Source organism: Ovis canadensis, chromosome 23, assembly GCF_042477335.2.
Source record: "Ovis canadensis isolate MfBH-ARS-UI-01 breed Bighorn chromosome 23, ARS-UI_OviCan_v2, whole genome shotgun sequence".
NCBI lineage: Eukaryota > Metazoa > Chordata > Mammalia > Artiodactyla > Bovidae > Ovis > Ovis canadensis.
In genome coordinates this window covers 69,614,264-69,640,592 of record NC_091267.1, presented here as the reverse complement: position 1 = coordinate 69,640,592, position 26,329 = coordinate 69,614,264, and the positions used below count along the sequence as shown (strand labels likewise).

Sequence of the window (26,329 nt, the reverse complement as noted above, 5' to 3'; positions counted from 1 at the left end):
CACGTACGTTCTTTAGGAACATAAAGAAAGGTTTAACTCACTGATAGATGACTTAGGATAGTAAAAGTAGAATAGAGTGTGTTTTTAAAAGCCCAAACTAATAAACATGTAGTTACATACTTAAAAATTTCCAAGGAAACACCTTAAGTTTCTGTATGTAAACTTTATATGTCATGGCCTGTATTTTTAAGCTAAACATTATCTGCAGCATGTTATGCCACATACAGAAAATATCTGAACCCTGAAATTTTACATCTTCTCTCGAGAACTTAAAACTTTCCATTATCTCCTCCAATTAAAGGCCCTGTATTATTTTTCTGCTGTTCCACTGTTTTTGAACTAGGGGCAAAAAGGATTCTTTAATCTTACAATTTGCCTCAAGAATTATATAGAAATCACTTAGCTGTCTGGTGTCTGATGTCTGTCCTAAGTTGAATATTGTTCACGTTTCTCCAAAGATCAATGAACTACTCTACAAGTATCTGAGAGAGTACAACAAATATTTTAGAGGACATCTAAATATTTCTTTGTTGATAATTATAAGAACCCTTAGAAAAAGCAGTGATGAGAAACACAAGTAGCAACCTTTTGACATTTCAGGGGTTTTTCCTCATACAAAAGCTTTTTCACTTCTAGGAAGCTGAATATACTCATTTAATTTTCTAGTCTCATCTGTTCTTACCAGTATCCATTTGCCAGACATACACGGAGCCGTCTGAACATCCCACTACTAGGTAATCGTCAGAAGGCCTCCACTTGATTACTTGAATGGGGAAAAGATGACGAGACGCCAGCATAATGCATTTTTTCTCTCGCAAACTTAGAAGTCCGACTGAGTGGTCACTGGCTACAGAACAGATGCAGTGCTGCACTCTTGCCTGAAAGGAAAAATAAATCTCAATCACATCTAGATTAAATTCGGAATAACATGGATCTGGTCCTCAGTGAAATCAAAATTAGTTACACATTCACTGCTGTCGAAAACACGAACCACACCACCAGGATATGTCGAAAATTTTCTTCTTTTATATTACACCTGAAATGCCCAGTTCAATCATCACAACACAAGACTACATTAAAAATAGTTTTAAAAAGGAAAAGATACCTAGAGAAAGCTGCTGTTCAAATCTGAAGATGACCTTACTAAAATGATGGCTATATACGAACAGACAGACCTGGAAAGAAATTGACCTGTTATGACGTGTTCTCTTTCCTGGTCTGAATTTCCCTTTGCAAGCAGCTGGAGCTGTGGTCCGCAGTGCTTCTGTCTGTGACTCTGTCTTTCAGACCCATGCTCTTCCCTGCTCCTTTGCTCAAAAACAATATCCTCACGGTCCCTCTGCCACAATCACCTCTGAAGAACCGCCGATCATTTGTATTATCTGCAGGCGTGCTTCACAGCTTCCGCCTAGAACCTCGGCAGGCACACGGCCTCAACTAACACACAAAAGCTTGGTAGGCAGCCTGCTCTGTATTTTCTGCTCATCCCGGTTTTGAGCCCTTCCACCCCTTTTAAGAACAAGATGGAATATAACATAAACAATCAAAGACGGTAAAGATTTTCAGTAGCTACCGAGAACTGAATCCACAACAGATAAAATTAAAATTTAGAGTCTTTATATGTCTGAAAGGCCATGTATAAGCAACTTAAAACTTTGTAGTGAATTATTAGATTATGCTTCCGGTTCACATCAAGGTGAACCCATATGAAAATAGCCATCTGAAACTCATTATTGTGGCTATTTATTGAGGAGGAGATCTAAGGCACTATATATTAAGACATGTGATCCCTTCTATAGGCTTCCCTTGTGGCTCAGCTAGTAAAGAATCCACCTGCAATGCAGGTGAGACCTGGGTTCGAACCCTGGGTTGGGTAGATCCCCTGGAGAAGGGAAAGGCTACCTACTCCAGTATTCTGGCCTGAAGAATTCCACGGACTGTATAGTCCATGGGGTCACAAAGAGTCGGACACGACTGAGAGACTTTCACTTTCAACTGCATCCCTTCTATGCGATCCAGAGGAGAAATTTCTCAAAGCTCACTCTGCTGCGCTTTGCCTGAGCAGACTTTTTTGGCTAAAGAACAGTATCTCCCTCATCGGGAAATGTTGACATGTTATCAGATGAGAAAAAGCAGGAGGCAGGGGCATGGGTGACCAGCCGTGCATGGGAAACACAAGTTACAGTTGCTTTTACCTGCAGACCTTCTAAGAACCTCTAGCCTGTAACATGAGGATAATTATATCTACAGAGGGCCTACAAATAGCCACATTCATTTGACCATCATAATCTCATAAGATGCAGTTTTTTAGGAGCACACTTTGGGGAAGGCTGCTGCAACTGAGTCCTTTGATGTTTTGGCTACTAAGAAACATAGGACTGAATTTTCTACCCATAACAGAGCAGGGTGTGGGCATACATTTCTGAATGTGGACTCCTGGTGGTCTCATCTAGTTTCTCTCTCATTTTCTCTTCACTGTGATTTTGCTTTATTTCTATCTAACTAAATACTGTTTATTTCTTGTAAACAACCCAAAATCAATTTTTTTGAATGAAGCAGAACATTCAAAAAGAGAGAGAAAGATTTAACTCGTCACTTTGTTCTTTAATTCAGGTGTTTCAGCCTTTGGTACTGTGTTAGCTTTATTTGTGCTTTGTTGTTTTATAATGATGCAAAAACTATAATCAGCATAGTAGCTATTTACTAGTTTTCAAAGGTAAGAAAACTAAGTTCAGAAAGATCATGTTATAAACTGTTATTAAAACATCACATAGAATTTTCTTACACATGTTTTAAGCTTATTTATTTCATGCTTCCTCGTAAGCATAAAACATTTCTTTCTTTACAAAAGACATTAAGGACTGAAGGGTAGCTGACTATGGCGTGTAAAACTTCACCTTGTAATTAAATAGTAAGTCAAACTACAGTGGCAAACTACAAAAATATCATTTAAATACAGGCAATGTTAGAATTTAACATGGCAGAAATATAACGTCTTTATTTTCAATTACTTCACACTACATAAGGTAGTTTTGACTTTCACAAGACATAAATCCCAGGGACGGTGGAGCCTGGTGGGCTGCCGTCGATGGGGTCGCACAGAGTCGGACACAACTGAAGCGACTTAGCAGTAGCAGCAGCAGCAGCAGCATACTGATAACAGAAGACAGTAGTTTAGGGGGAATAAAAAATAAGAGCTTAGTACAATGGAGTGTTTGTGTTTCTACAAATAATCATTATACTGACTTTGCATTTATCAAATATATCCATCATTCAGTTTACAAAAAGATGACTGCCACATGAATGGTTAGCTATTTTGCATTTGGGGCTTCCCAGGTGGCGCTAGTGGTAAAGAACCCACCTGCCAATTCAGGAGACGTAAGAGACTTGGGTTCCATCCCTGGGTTTGGAAGACCCCCTGGAGGAGGGCATGGCAACCCACTCCAGTATTCTTGCCTGGAGAATCCCCATGGACAGAGGAGCCTGGCGGGCTACAGTCCATGGGGTCGCAAAGAGTGCAACGTGACTAAAGCGACTTAGCACGCACACACATTTTCTATTTTGCAATGCGGATCTGAGAAAAAGTTGTTTTATTTATTTTTCTTACCAGAGAAAACAAATCTAACAGTGATCGTTTTCTCTGTGTATGAGTCACTGCAAAGAACTTTCTAAACGGCGTTCCTTTCCATCTACTCACACCCTTTAATCAGGCACTGATGAGAGAGAATGTGCCCTCAGTCGCTCAGAGTCGTATCCGACTCTGTGTGTGTGCACGTGGCGTGCTCAGTGGCTCAGCCGTGTCTGACTCTGCAACCCCATGGACTGCAGCCCACCAGGCTCTTCTGTCCATGGGATTCTCCAGACAAGAATACAGGAGTGGGTAGCCATTTCCTTCTCCAGGGGATCTTTCCAATCCAAGGATCAAACCCGCATCTCCTGCATTGCAGGAGGAGTCTATACCACTGCGCCACCTGGGAAGCCTCCCCAATCTTTAAAAATGAACTAATCCTTAATTGACTTCCCTGGTGGCTCAGACTGTAAAGCATCTGCCTACAATGCAGGAGACCCAGGTGGGTGGGGAAGATCCTCTGGAGAAGGAAATGGCAACCCACTCCAGAACTCTTGCCTGGGAGGAGCCTGGCAGACTACAGTCCATGGGGTCGCAAAGAGTCAAGCACATTCCTTAATTAATGTAACACATCTAACTCACCAACTTCCCAGTCCCCAGGTTGACAATCATTTCATTAACGTTCACATACATTCCTATCATTCCTTTTCATAGATAAAATGAGGCATAGGCGGGGGGTGCTGAAGTCTGTTTGTTAAAAAGGTGATTTTTATCGACATTCTTTACTCTGGTGTTTTTCAAATTATGTTCTATTGGTGGATCTCAACATCTGAAGTGATAACAAAACTGAGAAGCACTGACCCACGCGTTCTCTCTCTGCCAAGCATCTCCGACGGCAGTTTACAACCTGCGGTATCCCTGTTCTAACGGAGAACCTGACCTCCGGCACCAAATCCTCATGAGCAGTTTTACTGTCAGAACCGTCACCTTTGCCATTTATATACAGGTGGGTAATTTTCTTTTTAATTCAAGAAAATGCAATCCATCCTCATAAAAAGATTTAAAATTTCTACATCATGTTAGCACCCTTATTAGTAAAACACAAAGCAAAAATTAAATAATAGCAGAGGGTGCGTTTTAAAAAGTAGATTGGGGGTGTAATTTTCTGAAGGAAAAAATAACTGAACTCCAAAAATTCTAGTTTTTCATTCCCAATGATATGTTCCTTTCTGACACGTGTATTTACATTAAGTACGTTTTAAACAGGAGTTCTGTTCTTCACTCACACAGTTCAATAATGGTGAGAACCGGCAAATGACATGCCCCATCCACAAAAATGTGTTTGGCCCCAGATAAAAACGGTATCAGTTCAGTTCAGTCACTCAGTCGTGTCCGACTCTTTGTGACCCCATGAACCACAGTACGCCAGGCCTCCCTGTCATTCAGCAAATCCTGGAGTTCACTCAGACTCACATCCATCGAGTCAGTGATGCCATCCAGCCATCTCATCCTCTGTCGTCCCCTTCTCCTCCTGCCCCCAATCCCTCCCAGCATCAGAGTCTTTTCCAATGAGTCAACTCTTCGCATGAGGTGGCCAAAGTACTGGAGCTTCAGCTTTAGCATCATTCCTTCCAAAGAAATCCCAGGACTGATCTCCTTCAGAATGGACTGGCTGGGTCTCCTTGCAGTCCAAGGGACTCTCAAGAGTCTTCTCCAACACCACAGTTCAAAAGCATCAATTCTTCAACGCTCAGCCTTCTTCACAGTCCAACTCTCACATCCATACATGACCACAGGAAAAACCATAGCTTTGACTAGACGGACCTTAGTCGGCAAAGTAATGTCTCTGCTTCTGAATATACTATCTAGGTTGGTCATAACTTTTATTCCAAGGAGTAAGTGTCTTTTAATTTCATGGCTGCAATCACCATCTGCAGTGATTTTGGAGCCCCCCAAAAATAAAGTCTTTCACTGTTTCCCCATCTATTTCCCATGAAGTGATGGGACCAGATGCCATGATCTTCGTTTTCTGAATGTTGAGCTTTAAGCCAACTTTTTCACTCTCCTCTTTCACTTTCATCAAGAGGCTGTTTAGTTCTTCTTCACTTTCTGCCATTTAAGGGTGGTATCATCTGCATATCTGAAGTTATTGATATTTCTCCCAGAAATCTTGATTCCAGCTTGTGCTCCCTCCAGCCCAGCGTTTCTCATGATGTACACTGCATATAAGTTAAATAAGCAGGGTGACAATATACAGCCTTGATGTACTCCTTTTCCTATTTGGAACCAGTCTGTTGTTTCATGTTCAGTTCTAACTGTTGCTTCCTGACCTGCATATAGGTTTCTCAAGAGGCAGGTCAGGTGCTCTGGTATTCCCATCTCTTTCATAATTTTCCACAGTTGATTGTGATCCACACAGTCAAAGGCTTTGGCATAGTCAATAAAGCAGAAATAGATGTTTTTCTGGAACTCTCTTGCTTTTTCCATGATCCAGGGATTATGGCAATTTGATTTCTGGTTCCTCTGCCTTTTCCAAAACCAGCTTGAACATCTGGAAGTTCACAGTTCATGTATTGCTGAAGCCTGGCTTGGAGAATTTTGAGCATTACTTTACTAGTGTGTGAGATGAGTGCAATTGTGCAGTAGTTTAAGCCTTCTTTGGCATTGCCTTTCTCTGGGACTGGAATGAAAACTGACATTTTCCAGTCCTGTGGCCACTGCTGAGTTTTCCAAATTTGCTGGCATATTGAGTGCAGCACTTCCACAGCATCATCTTCCAGGATTTGAAAGAGCCCAGCTGGAATTCCATCACCTCCACTAGCTTTGTTTGTAGTGATGCTTTCTAAGGCCCACTTGACTTCACATTCCAGGATGTCTGGCTCTAGATAAGTGATCACTCCATCGTGATTATCTGGGTCGTGAAGATCTTTTTTGTACAGTTCTTCTGTGTATTCTTGCCACCTCTTCTTAATATCTTCTGCTTCTGTTAGGTCCATACCATTTCTGTCCTTTATCAAGCCCATCTTTGCGTGACATGTTCCCTTGGTATCTCTAATTTTCTTGAAGAGATCTCTAGTCTTGCCCATTCTGTTGTTTTCCGCTATTTCTCTGCATTGATTGCTGATGAAGGCTTTCTTATCTCTCCTTGCTATATCATCCATGCCAACGAAAATAAGCATCTGAAGAGTTAGCTCTAGTTTCACTGCGATGAGCAACAGCCTTGAAATAGCCAAAATAATCAAGACTGAAAGCAGCAACAACAAAATCAGTATTACTAGGCCCAAGAAAGCACAGTTATTAGAGATACTTAACTCACAACAAAAGAAGTTCTTTGCTTTTAAAACATGGATTTAAATAAATTTAATTTTTCTTCTTTCAAGAAAATGCTAGTCCAATTTGTGTGAAGAAAACTCGCCTAGAGTAGAAATGACCCAGATACAGTTAAAATCTCATTAATTTTGATCCCACTAATTAATTCTGAGTCGATGGTTACCTTCACAGGCTGTGTAAAAACAAATTAATGGCCTAAACAAAGCAAATGTCTAGCCTATTTAAACGTAAAAGGAAAAAAAAGGCCATTCTCAAGTACCACTTTGGTATTAATTTTAATCCAAACAATGAACAGAGTAATGATAAATAATTCTCAACTACCTGTTAAATGAAAGCATTCAAAAGATTTGCTAAAACACAATTAACCTGGTTTCTTATCTATTTTCAAAATTATTGAAGAAGCACTTCTTAAAGAATATTTCATAGTTCCTATCACTCTGATTTAGGCCTAGCTTCCTCACAAATAAGTTGAATTAGTACAATTTTTATTATTAAATCATTAAATTCTAGAGATCTCAGTTATTCAATATTTACTTCACCTATAATGATTCATTCTATAATTTGATTAATTACATTCTACTTTACTGTCTTCCATTTCAACCTGGAAAAGTCACCTAAACCTGACTTAACCCCAAGGATATTTTAACAAGGAAAAGACAGTTAAATTGTGCATGTAAAGTAATATTACAAAGGACTAAAAAAATATGAACCTCTTATCTTTAAATTATTTGAAAAACATTTATGTTCCAAACTTGTTTGATCAAACACCCCTTCATTAGAACTCTGCAATGCATCCTCACTATATGTATATTTATAAATTGAATGTGTACTTGTGAGAATACATCACGTATATTGTAAAACATGCTCAAAATATATATTTTAAAAGGATGATTCAGTTTAAATAAATTTAAGATGAAATATTTTCTTAAATGTCTTGCAAGAACTTTATGTTAGCAGGAGCCAATACCTCAAAGCATAATATTTATCTTTAGGAAGGTTTCACTGTTACTGATAGTGAAGGTAAATACATATTTTATATGCTGAGTGGCTCAGTTGTGTCTGACTCTTTGCGGTCCCATGGACTGCAGTCTGCCAGGCTTCTCCATCTATGGAATTTTCTAGGCAAGAATACTAGAGGGTGTTGCCACTTTCTACTCCAGCGTATCTTTTTGACCCAGGCATCAAACCTAAGTCTCTTGTGTCTCCTGCCTTGGAAGGGAGATTCCTTACCACTAGCGCCACCTGTAATCAAGAATTTTATGGCTGTCCTCTTGCCAGATTGATCAAGTGATCATTGTTACAACCTGATAATGGGGCTAATAAAAGGGCATTTCATTGTCACTGGAAATATCTCCCAGCATTATTTGCCCTGCTCATTTTGTGACGGCGGGGTTAAGACCTGTACAGCACGATCCGCCAGCTCTCCTAGGCAAACACACTGTCAGCGGGAGCACAGCTGATGAGAGCACTGAAGCCCCTCCTGGAGGCAGCGGGCCCACGCAGAGCCCACGTGACACGTGCCCCTCTAACGCATGAACCAAGGGAGGCATCGATGTCCTTTCATCCAGTAAATGTTCATAAGATCAATTTGTTACGGTTGGAAAAAAAAAGAAGAGGTTTAATATTTCATTCCCTTGCCCCCATCAACTATCTCACAGATTCCACTTTAGCACTTGCCGCTATCAACTGACTTATAGGGTGTAACACATATCATTTAAAAGCAAAATTTTTTTTTGTTATGGAACAGAACTTGTACAGCATGGACTGAGCATCTGATCAACTTGGTCAGTACACTACAAGTAAATATTATTCAAAATCATGTTCCAACCCATGCATTAGTTCTTTCCGAGAAGGAAAAGACACCAACAACATCAAAAGTTAATTAAAAGCAGGGGCTAATGAAAAGCAACAGGTAAAAACTCTTACTTTGATTTAATGAAAAAAATCAAGATAATTGGAGCAAGGAAAAGGAGGATGATACTGAACTGAAACAAATATATTCCAAGGTCAATTATTATTTTTCAAATAATTCTGTTCCTCAACCAATAAGCACTATGTGAATTTGCCAGTAAATAACCCTCACGGTACATTAGTGCTGACCAGCAGAATGCCACAAGCCATCACTGGATTTGAGAGTCAGAAAGTACCACCTAGGTCATCCAGCCTGACCTCACGCATTTGACAAGACTTCATTTTAAACCGTTCCCAGAAACCTCTTATGTAACCCGTTCCTAAGCATCTGCCATGGATTACAGAAACTAGAGGCAGCTAGTTTATTCCACCCACCAGCTCTCTGGGGAGATTATTCTGCTTTCCAACAATTCCCAATGTAAATTATGTATCTATAAATTTCTTTCTGCTTTTGCTGATTTGTTTTCTAAACTAAACTGTTCTTTTCTTCTTATCATTCCAGGAGTAATCTCTTAGCTGCCCAAAACAAATTTTGTCTGAATATTCTCTAAATATATGAACACTAACTATTGTCTCTCCTTTTAAATACGCCCATCATTCAACGAACTATAAATGACCAGCTTCTTTCGCTCATAAATCAATCCCACTATTCTCTTCATCATTATTTCTTGACTTCCCAGAACTCTTTCTCTGGAACATAAATGCACAGCTAAGATGCATCACTTATCACTTTTAAATATTCTACCTGAAGGGTAAAAAAAGAGCCTACCAATGTTAATCGCATTTCCACACTTTCACAAAACTAGATAAATTTTTTCAGAAATCCAGAGCTCATCCTTCTTAAAACATGGGGGTAGGGGGTAGAAAGCTGGTTCTTTCATAGGTATTTGAGAAAATAAGACCGCGTGGTCCAACTAAAGCACTGACCAACAATCTAATAGGATACTTATGTTCTACATGAAAATAAGACTTTTAGGGACGAGTTTTAACATCTTTGTTCATTCACTGCATACAAAAAATAACAATGAAGAAATAGAGGACTAGCCAGATTCCATCTCTCTTCAACTGCTTCCTGATTAATAAATACGAAGCAAATAAATATGAAGAATTTAATGGATGATTAAAAAGATATCCCCTATCAGAGAAAAATATATTAAATAACTGACATTGAGATAACCTGTTATTTTAGGGAAGGACAGATGATTTTCACCCTTTCCTCACCCTACAGACATAAATAAACTTCAGAGAGATTAAAGTACTTGATGCTTGTTTTAATCCAGCCATTGCTTTTTAATAAAATGTCATCAAATTTCTAAATGGGGTAAGATTCTAGGATTTAAAAATATGAAAGAAGCTAAATAGAAATAAGGATAAAATAGATTACATAGGAATGGAAATTATCCCCAGGTTAAAAAAAAATCAAAAGTAATAAGTCAGAAGAAAATTTCAACAACAATAACAAAAAGCACAAAAGCTTAATATTTCAATTAAGTTAATCACTAATTAACTAAGCACTAATTAGTGCTTAATATATTAAGCACTAATATCCTCAAGAGAAACAAATGAGCAAAGGACAAACTATGTCTCAAAAAGAAACAAAAATTCATTAAAATCCTTATAGAAAAATTTCATTATCTCTAGTAATCAAAGAAATGCAAATTTCAACAATAAAATACTCTTTACACCTATCAATTTAGCCAAAGACTGTAGAAATTATAATACTAAACAACCAAGATTTACTGGGGTCTCACTTTGTGCTAGGTATTACTACTATAAACGCTCAAGTAACTCATCATGGTCTCACGACAACCCTTTGAAGTAGATCCTATTATTATTTCTATCTTACAGATAAGGAAACTGAGGCATGGAAGTAAATATAAACATCTTGTGTCCGCAAGGAACCACGAAATGGGCATTGAGGGCAGGAAACAACTTGGTAATTAACCTCAGTATTCTTAAAAATGTCAATACTGTATTACACAAAAATTCTGAGGTTCTAATCCAAAAAACATTCCTAGAATTAATCCAAGGAAATAATCATAAATGAGAACAAGTTTTACAAAGATATTCAATATTATTTACAATAGCTCAAATTGGGTACAACCTACATATCCAAAGCAAGAAAACTGCTAAGTAAATGCTGTATGCTCATATAATATAATGATATACAATCATTAAAAATTACTTTCATGAACAAGTGTAACTTGAGAAAGTATTTGTTAAAATAGTAAATGAAGATGTTACGTGCACAGATAACTCTGCTGCTGCTGCTAAGTCGCTTCAGTCGTGTCCGACTCTGTGCGACCCCATAGACGGCAGCCCACTAGGCTCCCCCATCCCTGGGATTCTCCAGGCAAGAACACTGGAGTGGGTTGCCATTTCCTTCTCCAATGCATGAAAGTGAAAAGGGAAAGTGAAGTCGCTCAGTCGTGTCCGACTCTTCGCAACCCCGTGGACTGCAGCCTACCAGGCTCCTCCGTCCGTGGGATTTTCCAGGCAAGAGTACTGGAGTGGGGTGCCATTGCCTTCTCCTATATATCTACAATATAATCACAAGCACACAGTAAATGGATTTTAAACAGCCAGAAGGACTTCCCTGGCTGGCTAGCGGTTAGGACTCCATGCTTCCACTGCAGGGGGAGTGGGCTGGATCCTTGGGTCAGGGAACTAAGATCCGGCATGCCCCACGGAGTGGCCAAAAACAAAGCTAAAAGGCTAGAGGAAAAGATACCAGAATGTTAACTGTGGTTGGTTCTCCTTTATTTGGAAGGATAACAGGACACCTTTACCTTTTTAGTTACCTGTTTTCAAAACTTTTAACTGTGTATATGTGAAATTTATAAAATTGCAGTTAAAGCTTACATCATATTCTTAAAAGCAAGTAATGTGTGACAAGGAAAGGAAGGTAAAAGGGGGCTAAAACTCCAAACCTAAGTAATCAAAGATGAAAAACTAAAGCAAATTAACAAAGAACCGAGCCATGCACAGCCCTCTGAAGAAGAATCTCAAACATGGGAATTGAAAAGAATGGCTGTTTTGGTCTACAAAGTGAAAGATACTCAATAAATCAGTCATTTAAAATTAAGCATGCATCAAAATCACACTTATGGAAATCAGTAATTAAAAATATAGTCAAAGTTGGAGAAATATAACTATTTTTCAATACACAATTACATCTACTAGATGTAGGGGGTAGAATGTATGAAGGTCAAGTTCAGGCCTTCAGGTTGGACTGAAAGAAGATGAAAGTCACTCAGTCGTGCCTGGCTCTTTGCGACCCCATGGACTATATAGTCCATGGAATTCTCCAGGCCAGAACGTTGGAGTGGGTAGCCTTTCCCTTCTCCAGGGAATCTTCCCAACCCAGGGATCAAACCCAGGTCTCCCGCATTGCAGGCGGATTCTTTACCAGCTGAACCACAAGGGAAGCCCAGGTTGGACTAGTTAGGATCAAATACCAGCTCTGACACTTGCTGTGTGACCGTGAGCAAGTTATTGAACCTCTCCGAGCCTCACTTCTCTGTACAATGAGGTTAACAGCAAAAACCACACCGCACAGAATCACTGTGAATTAAATGAAATACACACAAAGAAATCAGCATAGAGACTAACACATCATGCATGCAAAAGATGACAGTACTTAATGTTATCTTTACCATTATTAGTGTTATATCAGTATATACCACAAATTCTGCTTTTTAAAATGCAGTTGTATCTACTTTCTGAGGCCATTGCCAATGTTTAGATATTCAACAGGAAATGTGAAGACAGTTATAACTTTTCTATTACATGAGTTTCCCCTTTTCTATATTTTCTTCTCATATTAATAGCTCTGTTTTAATTTAGTGTGAATAGTTCCACTGACATCATCATTACCATCACTCACATATTATCTTAACATTAATGAAGTTTTCAGCACGTTTAACACTTTGAGTCAACAAAAGCTTTCCATACAACAGCTCAATGACCACCTTCCATTGTTCCTGTATATTTCCTCATCACACATTTTTTTCCAATGAATTTACTTGGTAATTTTTTACTTCATCCCTTTAAAACATAAAAATAGTTTAAGTTCAATTCTATATTTATGGGTTTCAGAGGCTGAGACAGTCAAATCTGAAGACTCTGAAGACAGTTGAAGGTTCTTTTAAGGAACTCAAAAGTGTTTTCTCCCTTCCCCTGCCCTACAGCAGTCAGCTGTCCCCAGTTACTGTCCAACCTGGACCCAAACCTGGAGGACACAGAGCAGCCCTAACCTCCTCCGCCACGAAGCGCCTCACTTCTCAGACTGCACTGAGTTACAGGCGTGGGGCCGCTTGTCCTCCTCCTCCTTTCTGCGTTCTACCTTGAACTGGAAGGGCCCCATCCATCTGACCTGGTAACTCTCAATCTGCCTGCTTGGCTTCAACCTATTTATTCCTGGAGGTAAATTACTAGAACACGGATGCTAAAAATACCTCCTGTTTTACAAAAGATCCTGGCTTGCTTTTTAAGTCTGTGTCAAAGAACACAGAGAAACCTAACCCCCACTGTTACACACCTGGCCCTTGAGAGCACCTGGAAAGGCACGCTCAGTCACTCAGCTGTGTCCGACTCTTTGTGACCCCATGGTCTGTAGCCCTCCCAGCTTCTCCGTCCATGGAGTTTTCCAGGAAAGAATACTGGAGTGGGTTGCCATTTCATTCTCCAGGGGATCTTCCAGACTCAGGGACTGAACCCATGTTTCTTACATCTCCAGCATTGGTAGGTGAGTTCTTTACCACTCCACCACCTGGGAAGCCTACCTAACTGAAGAGTTACCTTAAAAAGTAACTCATATTTTTCTAACAATTCCTGCCATCTTAACATAAATATGAATTCATTTTAAAATTGCTTTACGATTAAGCTATTCAAGAAAAATTGTCTTTGCTCTGTGACGTACTAATTCTCTTCAACCCCAAAGAGAGTCAATTTAATCAAGCACTTCATCACAATGTTTAGCACCAAATCATTTCTGACTATTAAAAAAAAGTAAATGTCATGCCCAATGTAACCTTCTCTGCTACTAAGAACATGACAAAGAAACCTCTCCAAAAAGAAGAATATCTAAGTTGCTAGATGAGGGGGTGGGGGGGTATAAATCGGATTAACATATGCACACTACTATACGCAAAATCATTGGAGAAGGAATTGCAACCCACTCCAGTGTTCTTGCCTGGAGAATCCCAGGGACGGGGGAGCCTGGTGGGCTGCCGTCTATGGGGTCGCACAGAGTCGGACACGACTGACGCGACTTAGCAGCAGCAGCAGCAGACACAAAATCAACAACAATGACCCACTGTCTAGCACAGGGAACTGTAAGTTTCTTGTAATAACCTACAATGGAAAAGGATGTGAAAAGCAATATTATATATATACAAATAAAACTGAATTACTTTGTTATATACCTGAAAATAATACAACACTGTATATCCATGTATGTTAATGATGAATTAATTAAATTTTATGATGTTTGACACAATATTCGCATAGCTGGACTAGGAATATAATCTGTCTCATTACTGTCGAAGGAATCCCTGACTGACAGTCTCTTCATATATTACTGACCCTCCCAGCTTCCTACAAAAGAGACAGGGTACACTATGCTACTTGAGTGTATGTATACTATCCATAACAGGAAAAACTTACCTTTTATAGTGAACAAAATGGAATGATAGTAGTGAAAATTTGAAAAACATACGGGAATCAGAATGGATAACCAACACAGTACAGTATTGATATATTAAAGCAGTGGTGCTTTCAAAATGAAAATGAGTGCTCTCCATTCATACATACTCTACAAACAGCTACTTATAGGCCTAGAAAATTAACAAGGTTTAAAAGATTATAAACAGAATGAAGAATTATAAGGGCAAATAGGGATACAAACCTATTCCTAAGCTTTTGATGGACAATTTGGCAATAACTATTCAAAAGACGTTAAAAATGAATATGTCCTTTTAGAAAGCAATTCCACATTTAAGAATTTATCCTCAGAAGTCATTCAAGATGTGCAAAAATATTTAGTTATCCCAATTTTCAGCCCCACTGCTGATAACAGAAAAAAATGTTGGAAAACATCATTCTGAAATTTCTGATAAAATTACACAAATTATAGACTATAATCAAAAATGATGCTGAAATACACTCAGTGGCACAAAAGTAGCCAGACCATCTTTAGAAAATATATTGTCTATAATGATGTTATATAATTTTAAAAATAAAAATTAATTTCAAAAAGATGACGCTGAATACATAAAAACACAGGAAAACAGTCTCAAAACCTAAGAGGATGAAGTGTTATGGGAAAAAAGAATACGGCAACAGACTATGTACATTGCGACCTATTTTAGTAAAAGGCTGGTTCTGCTGCCTGCTTTTGGTTCCTTTGTATCACCAAAGTTTACTCTACTTGGCTTCAGGGACCAGGCTAAAATCACAGACACTGCTTTTTAAATGTAACATCCAAACTGAATCAATAACAAGAATCCAAATTCAAAAAGGTAAAGATAAAGGCTAACTGAGGCAGAAGCTTTAGGAGCATGTTCAGAAAGAAAGGACAACATATTAAAAAGAAAACCTAATTTGTCAACTGTTCTTGCCGGCAGTGAACATCACACACTAGCAAACATATCGTCACATATACCAAACATACTTATCATATCTGTTGCCAAGAGCTGGGGATTTAACATTGTCAATAAAAGTAGAAACAGGTTAAATGCCTGACATTCACATTTTCACAAATCCATGCTGCCCCCTTCTGGATAATTTTGGAGGTATGTGATAATAAAAGTTTAATAAGATTTTAATGAGAAGTAATCCCTTGGACTGCAAGGAGATCCAACCAGTCCATTCTAAAGGAGATCAGTGCTGGGTGTTCTTTGGAAGGAATGATGCTAAAGCTGAAACTCCAGTACTTTGGCCATCTCATGCGAAGAGTTGACTCACTGGAAAAGACTGATGCTGGGACGGATTGGGGGCAGGAGGAGAAGGGGACGACAGAGGATGAGATGGCTGGATGGCATCACTGACTCGATGGATATGAGTTTGGGTGAACTCAGGGAGTCAGTGATGGACAGGGAGGCCTGGCATGCTGCGATTCATGGGGTCACAAAGAGTCGGACACAACTGAGTGACTGAAATGAACTGAACTGAACTGAACTGAATCAAGTTTTTTAAGGTGCTTCCCTGACAGGTCACCTGCAATGCAGGAGGCCCCAGTTTGATTCCTGGGCCGGGAAGATCCGCTGGAGAAGGGATAGGCTATCCGCTCCAGTATTCTTGGACTTCTAGGACAAGGGAAGTTAAAAAATCATTTTTAACTAATCTTTAGAAAAAGGTTAGTTCTGCTAACCTTTTGAACTAATTTTAGAAAAAGGTTAGTGATAATCATCAGTTAAAAAATCATTTTTAACTAATCTTTTGAAGACCTGAGCCTATATGTTCATACTAGGAAACACATATATACGGTTCAAAATGTATTTTGAAACATTTTTCAAAATTTATGTTCTAAATAAAGTTGTAAAAAAAATAAATAAAATAAAAATAAATAAATAAGTAAATAAATAAAGTTGTAGCATTGGCAAAAAACACTGATAATCCAATCATCCATGCCAATGAGAAAGGAAATAAAATATATTTACTAAAAGTAAATAAAACATGACAGTTTAAAAAGTCAGTTTTTGTTCCCTTCGATCCTTCTTCCCCCCATCCCAAAAGCAAACAGAATCTGAATTTGATGCGTATCCTCCCATTCCGTTTTCATAATTTACCAAAAGAAGCCTTAAAATGCCAGCCCTCTCCGGCCCTGCCCCCTCCTCAGGCTCCCCAGCCCCAGATGCAGTCTTGGTCTACACTAGCCTAGAGCTCAGAGTATGGAAATTCACTCAAGCCTACTCCCGACAGCTGTTCAAGTCAGGAAAGCATTCTACCTCTAACCACTCTGTGTTGCTTAAATGTCTCAGTTATTAGAAGAATAGTAAACAAAAATGCTACATTTATAAAGTACAAAACATAGTGTAAGACACAGAGAACAGACCAGTGGTCACCAGTGGGTGAGGGGAGGAGGGGAGGGGCGGGGAGGGGCGGGGGAGAGGAAGATTTGAACCACTGGGTGTGGGACAGGCGTGAGCACGCACCTTGCAACATGGGGAAGAGAGCCAGTACTGTGCAGCAAGTGTGAGTGCAGGCTAACCTTTAAAAACTGTATAAAAATAAACAATTACACAACAGTATAGAGAGGCTCGCTAGAATTATGAAATACTGCTTTCAGGAGTAACGGAATGACATAGCTGGAGAACAAAAGGATATGTATTAATATCCTTTAATGCTTTTTGCATTTAGTATTCCTATTTATAAAATATTTAAAGACACTACAGTCAATAATATCCAAAGTGCAGATGACAACTGAAAGCAGTAAAGCACCTAAAATGTTAACAAGCCTGCTTTTTAAAAGATTTTTCTAAAAAGTCTTCTATATGAGTGTTTGAAGTGGCAATAATATTTAACAATAATATAAAGGTTTCACTTTAAATCTGAATCCTATTAAAACTGCCTGTAAAATCTTATATATCTGAATAGCAATATATAAGGTCAAAAGCCACTCACTTAAAAACAATAAACACAACTTGAAATGACAAAAATGGCACAGAACTTCACTTTATATTATGTTATGTAATGCAAACAGTATTTTAGTAGATAGTTTTACTTCTATTTCTTCTCATATATGTGTATGCTGCTGCTGCCAAGTCGCTTCAGTTGTGTCCGACTCTGTGCAAGCCCACAGACAGCAGCCCACCAGGCTCCCCCGTCCCTGGGATTCTCCAGGCAAGAGTACTGGAGTGGGTTGCCATTTCCTTCTCCAATGCATGAAAGTCAAAAGTGAAAGTGAAGTCGCTCAGTCGTGTCCGACTCTTCGCGACCCCATGGACTGCAGCCCACCAGGCTCTTCTGTCCATGCGATTTTCCAGGCAAGAGCACTGGAGTGGGGTGCCATTGCCTTCTCCAGTATACATGTATATTTTCACATGCATATATAGTATACCCACCTCTCATACATATACACATGTACATATTCCTTTCACATTATGGATAGTATATTTTGCTTTCTTAAGAAACCAAACCACACACAAAAAAATTAAAAAGTCACCTCAAACTGAATTTTTTCTTCTACAGTCCATAATCTTAAGAAGAAAGAAATAGAAATGGCAAATAACCTAACATTAGCAATCTCAAAACCAGTTCCAGCACCCTCCATGAAGTCAACACACAGTTAGTCAAATCTCATGGGTTTTCTGAGAGTTTAACAAAGCCCCTGGTTTCTCTGAGCACCTAAGAGACACCCCTGCCCTCGCCCCCCAGAGCATTTCTTTAGGATCTCTCCTTTGTCATTTATAGTTGCCATTGTAACAGACTTCCTTAAATATTCGCCTGATCCTGCTCCTAAAATATGTTTACGTTTCTTGGAACACTGAAATGCATTACTTAACAGACACTAATTCTACCCAAAAACATTCTGATTTTTTCCCAATAACGCTTTGGCACTCCACAATCTTGAAATACTTCAATATTTTATATCTCAAAGCATATCTTCAGGAAAGTTTTAGATTTCCTTTCAGTTCAGTTCAGTCACTCAGTCATGTCCAACTCTTTGCAACCCCATGAATTGCAGCACGCCAGGCCTCCCTGTCCATCACCGACTCCCGGAGTTCACCCAAACTCATGTCCATCGAGTTGGTGATGCCATCCAGCCATCTCATCCTAGATTTTCTTTCAGTTCGGTTCAGTTCAGTCATTCAGTCGTGTCCAACTCTTTGTGACCCCATGAATTGCAGCACGCCAGGCCTCCCTGTCCATCACCAACTCCCAGAGTTCACTTAGACTCACGTCCATCGAAGTCAGTGATGCCATCCAGCCATCTCATCTTCTGTCGTCCCCTTCTCCTGCTGCCCCCAGTCCCTCCCAGCATCAGAGTCTTTTCCAATGAGTCAACTCTTCGCATGAGGTGGCCAAAGTACTGGAGTTTCAGCTTCAGCATCAGTCCTTCCAAAGAAATCCCAGGGTTGATCTCCTTCAGAATGGACCGGTTGGATCTCCTTGCAGTCCAAGAGACTCTCAAGAGTCTTCTCCAACACCACAGTTCAAACGCATCAATTCTTTGGTGCTCAGCCTTCTTCACAGTCCAACTCTCACATCCATACATGACTACTGGAAAAACCACAGCCTTGACTAGACGGACCTTAGTCAGCAAAGTAATGTCTCTGCTTTTGAATATGCTATCTAGGTTGCTCATAACTTTCCTTCCAAGGAGTAAGCGTCTTTTAATTTCATGGCTGCAATCACCATCTGCAGTGATTTTGGAGCCCCAAAAAATAAAGTCTGACACTGTTTCCATTGTTTCCCCATCTATTTGCCGTGAAGTGATGGGACCAGATGCCATGATCTTCGTTTTCTGAATGCTGAGCTTTAAGCCAACTTTTTCACTCTCCTCTTTCACTTTCATCAAGAGGCTTTTTAGTTCCTCTTCACTTTCTGCCATAAGGGTGGTGTCATCTGCATATCTGAGGTTATTGATCTGTACTTTAATTATTTAAAATAATCTGAATCATATAAAAGTTAAATCTCAGCTAACCAGTTCATTCAGTGAATCAAATTCAATTTCAAAGCACTTTGCCTAAAAGGAGTTTTACAGTTTTAGAAAAATTGAAAAACTAAAAACCTTTAATGAACAATAAACATAAAATCTATTCAAAGTAGGTACGCTACATAATGCTACAGGCAGTGTTTACTGTCTAGGAAAATGTTGAAATTTTTAAATAATTAAAATTCCTATAAATAGTTCATTAAAAATAAATATATAGGGTCACTGAGTTTGTCACTAAATTAATGCTAATGTATAGCAAGAATCTGGAAAGATCTTGGGGAAAAAGATGCTAAAACAACATAAAGATGAAGGAGTGGGGAAAGAAAGGATAGCAAACAAACACGCAGAATGTGGACCAATAAGATGCGCATCTGTGGGGCTGCGGAAGGGCACACAGTCTGTCCTCAGAGCTCATCTCCAGCCACAGCGTCTTTTCTACCCAGCAGGCAGGATTTCACTTTTTGTTCACTCTCTACAGAGGCTAGGAAACAATGATTCTGCTCAGTATTTTTTCTTAACAACTTTCTACATTTTAGTAAACAAGAAATGACTAGACATTAAGAATGAAAAACTCATCATAATTGTACATTCTTAATGATAATTTAAGTCATTTCTAAAATACAACCAACATTTCTGTTTTAGAACATCTTTTCCAAAAAAAAAAAAAAAAAACTTACAAGAAATCAAAACTCAACTTCTTTCTCAATCTACCTAAGATAAAAACCAAAACTCCTACTACAATCCAAAAAGCAGATGACAAACTTTTTAGTACTGTAGTAAATAGTTACAATCTTCCAAGTACCAGATCACTTAAAAAGAAAAAATATTTTTTGCTAAAAGAGAGTAACATTGGATCAATTTATGAGAAGGACAATTTAAGCATTAGAGATAGCATTTGATGTCACTAACTCAGCAGAACAGTCATTTGCTAAACATTTAGCAAATAGCAAATCCTTAGCTTTTTATTAACCAGTTAGGGCTCTCTGATTTTCAAACACATTAGCTGCTAGGCCTAAAATGTCCAGCTAAATGAACAGGTTATTAACTAGGCAGTTATTAATGCCTAATCATTATTAACTAGGCAGTTATTATTTACATCTTATATTATCACAAAGACCAAAGCAAATGTATCTTAATCAGTACTTTTGAAAGCTAATTAAAAACAACAAACTACTGTTAAACCTATAAGCAAATTACTTCCCAAGAACCAGACTTCCTGGTTGGTGCCTCTCTTCCTCACTCTGTCCAAGCAACCAGCTCCTCTGGCTGGCGCCTCGTCTAGTGAGAAGACCCCCTTCTGTTCAGTTGCATATATGTCCATATCTTAGCTTTTATTCACTATGAAATATTTCTAAATGCAACAGATCAAAAACATTTTATTAAATACACACTTGAAATTTTTAAAAAAGAAACCAGAAAATGTGCTCATATACATAGGCTAAAAATATGCATATATTAATGCAGTTCAAAAGAAACAGGACCCTATGTAATTTATTCAAGAAACACTTTCCTTTTAATGCTTGTAATATATATATATCCATATGTACATACATACCCTAGTATTTTCAGTGTATTCTTACAAAAACAAAACCCAGCCAAATGAAAATGGGCACTTTAAACTTAGGAATAAAACAATCTACATTATCAACTTCAGCATTAAAAAATTAGATGTTTCACCAAATTTGCAGTCAGATGTAAAAAAAACCTATATTTTACTATGGGGCATAAGGACTGTAAAATGAGGTTCAGGACAAGCATTCTAACACTGCTTAAACTTAGCAGAATTACAATGATATCTATTTCACTAAAATAAACATAAAATTGGTTATTTAAATAGATTTAAATAAAATGGATTTAATGGACTTAGAAAAGGCAGAGGAACCAGAGATCAAATGACCAACATCTGTTGGATTATCAAAAAAGCAAGAGAATTCCAGAAAAACATCTATTTCTGCTTCATTGATTACGCCAAAGCCTTTGACTGTGTAGATCACAACAAACTGAAAAATTCTTAAAGAGATGGGAATACCAGACCACCTGACATGCCTTCTGAGAAACCTGTATGCAGGTCAAGAAGCAACAGTTAGAACTGGACATGGAACAACAGACTGGTTCCAAATAGGAAAAGGAGTATGTCAAGGCTGTATACTGTCACCCTGCTTATTTAACTTATATGCAGAGTACATCATGTGAAATGCTGGGCTGGATGAAGCACAAGCTGGAATCAAGATTGCCAGGAGAAATATCAATAACCTCAGATACACAGATGACACCATCCTTATGGCAGAAAGCAAAGAGGGACTAAAGAGCCTCTTAATGAAAGTGAAAGAGGAGCGTGAAAAAGTTGGCTTAAAACTCAACATTCAGAAAACTAAGATCATGGCATCCGGTCCCATCATTTCATGGCAAATAGATGGGAAACAGTAGAAACAGTGAGAGACTTTACTTTTTGGGGCTCCAAAAATCACTGCAAATAGTGAGTGTAGCCATTAAATTAAAAGACGCTTACTCCTTGGAAGAAAAGCTATGACCAACCGAGCCAGCATATTCAAAAGCAGAGACATTACTTTGCTGACTAAGTTCCGTCTAGTCAAGGCTATGGTTTTTCCAGTAGTCATGTATGGATGTGAGAGTTGGACTATAAAGAAAGCTGAACACCAAAGAATTGATGCTTTTGAACTGTGGTGCTGGAGAAGACTCTTGAGAGTCCCTTGGAAGGCGAGGAGATCCAACCAGTCCATCCTAAAGGAAATCAGTCTTGAATATTCATCAGAAGGACTGATGCTGAAGCTGACAATACTTTGGTCACCTGATGCGAAGAACTAAATCGTGAAAAAAGCCTGATGCTGGGAAAGACTGAAGGTGGGAGGAGAAAGGGATGACAGAGGATGAGATGGTTGGATGGCATCACCGACTCAATGCACATGAGTTTGAGCAAGCTTGGGGAGTTGGTGATGGACAGGGAAGCCTGGCGAGCCGTGGTCCGTTGGGCCACAAAAAGTCGGACATACTTGAGCAACTGAACTAAACTGGCTATTTAAATAAATATACAACGATTTTTCACAGTGATGAAGATTTTTTTTTAATGAACAACAAACTGGAAAGAAAGAAAAAGACAAAAATTTGTACAAAGAAGGAAGAGATTAAGTACCTAAATTTTCACATCTGGCAGGGGAAAAAGAAAGACACACACACACACTTGGCATAGAACTTCCTACACCACCACATGTGTCAAATCAAATGAAATCTAGCACTGGCAGAACATGGCAGATAATATACACTATCGTGAAGGTCACATGAGCAAGCAGAAAGGGTCAAGGAAAACTTCCTGGGTCTTTGATATGAGACTCCTGAACAATGGATCAGATACATGACTAAAATGCTTTTCATTTCAGTAAGACAGTAACTGGTGAAGGGGTTTTGATAAGCATGAAACGTGTGATAACAACAGTGTACTTGCGAGTTGATGTACGTGGCTCCATACACACGTGTGTGTGCTGGGGAATAGTGATTCTCCATACAAAGGCAGCTAATCAAATGAGGAAGTTCAAACTAAACACACAGTAAAAGAAATTACAGGTCTGTTATTTATCTGTCCTAAGTCCTCCTAAAATTTCCTATTTCTAAAATTATGAAACTTTTTATATTTGACATCATCAGCTAACTTACACACACATCATGAAAAAGCAATCTGCTCTCATAAAAGTATGAAAAAAATTTTCCAAAACCATTATCAGTGCCCATTATTCTTTCCCTTGTCACAATAACTGTTTATTTAAATGTATTCTAAGTATTGAGAAGTATTTTCATTCCAGCTATAAAAGCACAGGTTCAATATCTTTTTGCTCAGATGGAGTTGAGAATGAGACTACTTTGATGAGCACGACTTTAGGGATACTTAAAACTACTTCAGAGCAAAAAATTGAAACTTCAACAAATATATTCTAAATTGCTACTATATTTCAGGGATAAGCCACGCCATTTAGGCAGGAGTAACAGGAAAAAACACCGTGTCCATCTTGTATTTCTATATGCCCAATAGTAATAATCACAACTTTGCCTAAACATCATATGTTACCACTATTTAGTTTTATAATTACAAGGATTTTTTTAATTAATTCTTCCGTCACACTTTAGATTACTCTGGATTTCATTTGTATTAAGTCTGGCAGCAACACAGTTCAACTCTACCATAGTGAAATAATCTTTCAGGTTCAACTTACACTACAGTTTTCAGGTGGAACTAGAAGCTGAGTGATCTCGCCACCATGGACACAGAAGATATGTTTCATTTCTCCAGAAAATATGTCCCAAATGATGACTGAGAAATCCACGCCTCCAGATATGAGATATCTTTGATCATAACGGGCTGAGACCTGATGAGCATACAGCAAACACGTGACTTTGTTCCGATGGCCACGGAGTGTCCTGTGAGGCGGCCAGCCTGCAAACGAGGTTTGGGGTTTAAAGTGGGAAAATTCGAGTCTTCCAAAGTTTCAACAGAAGTAGACAAGAATCTTCAGACTAGCTCTACATTTTATCATTAAAAAGCCCCTTTCACATATATTTCTATTGGACAGTACTGTTCTAAAAGATTACCAGTATTACTGATAATATGATACTAAGTACACCAGAAATACCTAATAATAAATGGCAACTATTAACATATATCAAAGAGAAAAACTGGATCTTTCTATTTACAGTCATTGTGCTAAGTCGCTTAAGTTGTATGCGACTCTTAGAGACCCCGTGGACTACAGCCCGCCAGGCTCCTCTGTCCATGGGATTCTCCAGACAAGAATACTGGAGTAGGTTGCCCTTTCCTTCTTCAGCAGATCTTCCCAACCCAGGGATCGAACCCATGTCTCTTGCATCTCCTGCACGGGCAGGCAGGTTCTTTACCACTAGTGCCACCTGGGAAGCCCTGTATTTACAGTCATTAAGTGGTGTTTATTCCAGAAACAGACACTGACTTCAGCTGATCCTTGAGCAACATGGGTTTAAACTGTGCTGTGCAGGTCTACGTATATGCAGATTTTTTTCAATAAATACATATTATAGCACTACACAGGGGCAGTTGATGGAATCCAAGAATGCACAACCATAGGTAAAGAGGGCTGGCTGTAAAGTAATACACAGACTTTCAACTGTGCAGAGGATCAGCACCCCGGACCCTCTGAGTTTTTCAAGGGTCAACCAGGGTGTATTTTATTAACTGCACATTACACTACCAGCTACAGGGCACACTGACAACCACCCTGACGCACTGCGTTTGCTAAAAACGCAGAGTGCAGACACCGTCAAGTTCACGGTCACAGAGCTCTCCTAACACTGCACGCGAGCAGGTCTGCAGGTACCTCTGCGGAGCATGTGCTCGCCTTGCAGCAGCTGCACTATGGCCGTCTGCGTGGCGGGGACGATAACGATGCTTCCGTCTTCACGGCCACAGACGAGTCGTCCGTGGGCTGGTATGTACACACTTGCCGTCACCTTAAGAGGTTCGTTACTATTGGGGATCACGCTCAGCTGATCTATAATTCCAGCAGGACATGGACTCAGTTTATCAAATGCTTCTTGCAAACTAATAGACGTGGTCATTTCCAGCCCTGTGGAGGTTTTGTATGGTAGAAAAGAAACATATTTGAGCATGTTAGAAAAAGAAAAAGAAAAAAATTCAACATGTAAAAATAAACGTGCTTATAGTTGATTCAGTGAAATACCAAAGAATAATGGTCATCAACTATCATTCTAAGAAGACAAGGACATATGTACGTTATGAACTTCCTATACAGTGGTTACTGTTCAGGTTATTCAATTTGAAAGATTGAGAAATAACTGCACACGATTTTCTAGAACCTCCATTACCTTCCGGTTTATCAGGTGTGTCTGATATGTTCCAAATATTCAATCTTCCAGAAGAATCACCCTGAATTAATAGTTTGTGGAAGTATTCTTTGCATCCATAGAAGAATCGAGTCACAGGAGGACAAATTAGCAACTGTAAAAAAAAAAAAAAATTGTTCAAATTCCCTTCTCTATCTTTTAAAACAAAATATTTCACAGATAAAAGTTTCTTCAGATTAGGATATAATCATCTCAGCACCAGAGTAAAAAAAAAAAAGTGTATCTATAGAATGAGTATTCAATAATATCTTAATTTTGTAGCATTGATAGAAATATGACAACTAATACTCAAATCCAGTACATATAACACAAACATTCAAAGAAACGAAAACTATATTTATACAGTCTTTCTCTAGAATTAATATTTTTATTCTTTTTCTCTGCTTTATAAAAACCACAATGTAATTATTTGTCTATTATTAAGCAATGAATCCAAAGATATACCCCTCTATACCAAAAAGAAAATTCTCCACTTAAAAATTCAAAAGGAGAGAACTGGTAATCTAAACTTTCTCCCATTCCTTATTCAGTTCAATTCAGTTCAGTTCAGTCACTCAGTCGTGTTCGACTCATTGTGACCCCATGAACTGCAGCACATCAGGCCTCCCTGTGCATCACCAACTCCCGGAGTTCACTCAGACTCACGTCCATCGAGTTGGTGATGCCATCCAGCCATCTCAGCCTCTGTCGTCCCCTTCTCCTGCCCCCAATCCCTCCCAGCATCAGAGTCTTTTCCACTGAGTTAACTCTTTGCATGAGGTGGCCAAAGTACTGGAGTTTCAGCTTTAGCATCATTCCTTCCAAAGAAATCCCAGGGCTGATCTTTAGAATGCTATTCACCAAGAATGGCTATAAAACTAAACTACCATGCTTGTACCACTAGAGGACTCTTTTGTTTTTTTTTCAATTAGATTATTTTTCAACTAATAGCAAGAAACATCCCTGGTGGTTCAGTG

At 38.8% G+C, this 26,329-nt stretch overlaps 1 protein-coding gene across 6 annotated transcripts in view; it reads right to left on the bottom strand.

Moving 5' to 3' along the window:
• The window catches only part of WDR7 (WD repeat domain 7), a 354,635-nt gene that overhangs the window by 284,457 nt on the left and 43,849 nt on the right, over window positions 1-26,329 (bottom strand). For all 6 annotated transcript variants that reach the window (XM_069568596.1, XM_069568597.1, XM_069568598.1 and 3 more), the window contains exons 10-13: window positions 25,335-25,467; window positions 24,827-25,075; window positions 23,693-23,913; window positions 683-878 (exon numbers count right to left, since the gene is read on the bottom strand). In XM_069568596.1, the coding sequence (XP_069424697.1) occupies window positions 683-878; window positions 23,693-23,913; window positions 24,827-25,075; window positions 25,335-25,467 (799 nt within the window). The remainder of the gene's footprint in view (window positions 1-682; window positions 879-23,692; window positions 23,914-24,826; window positions 25,076-25,334; window positions 25,468-26,329) is intronic.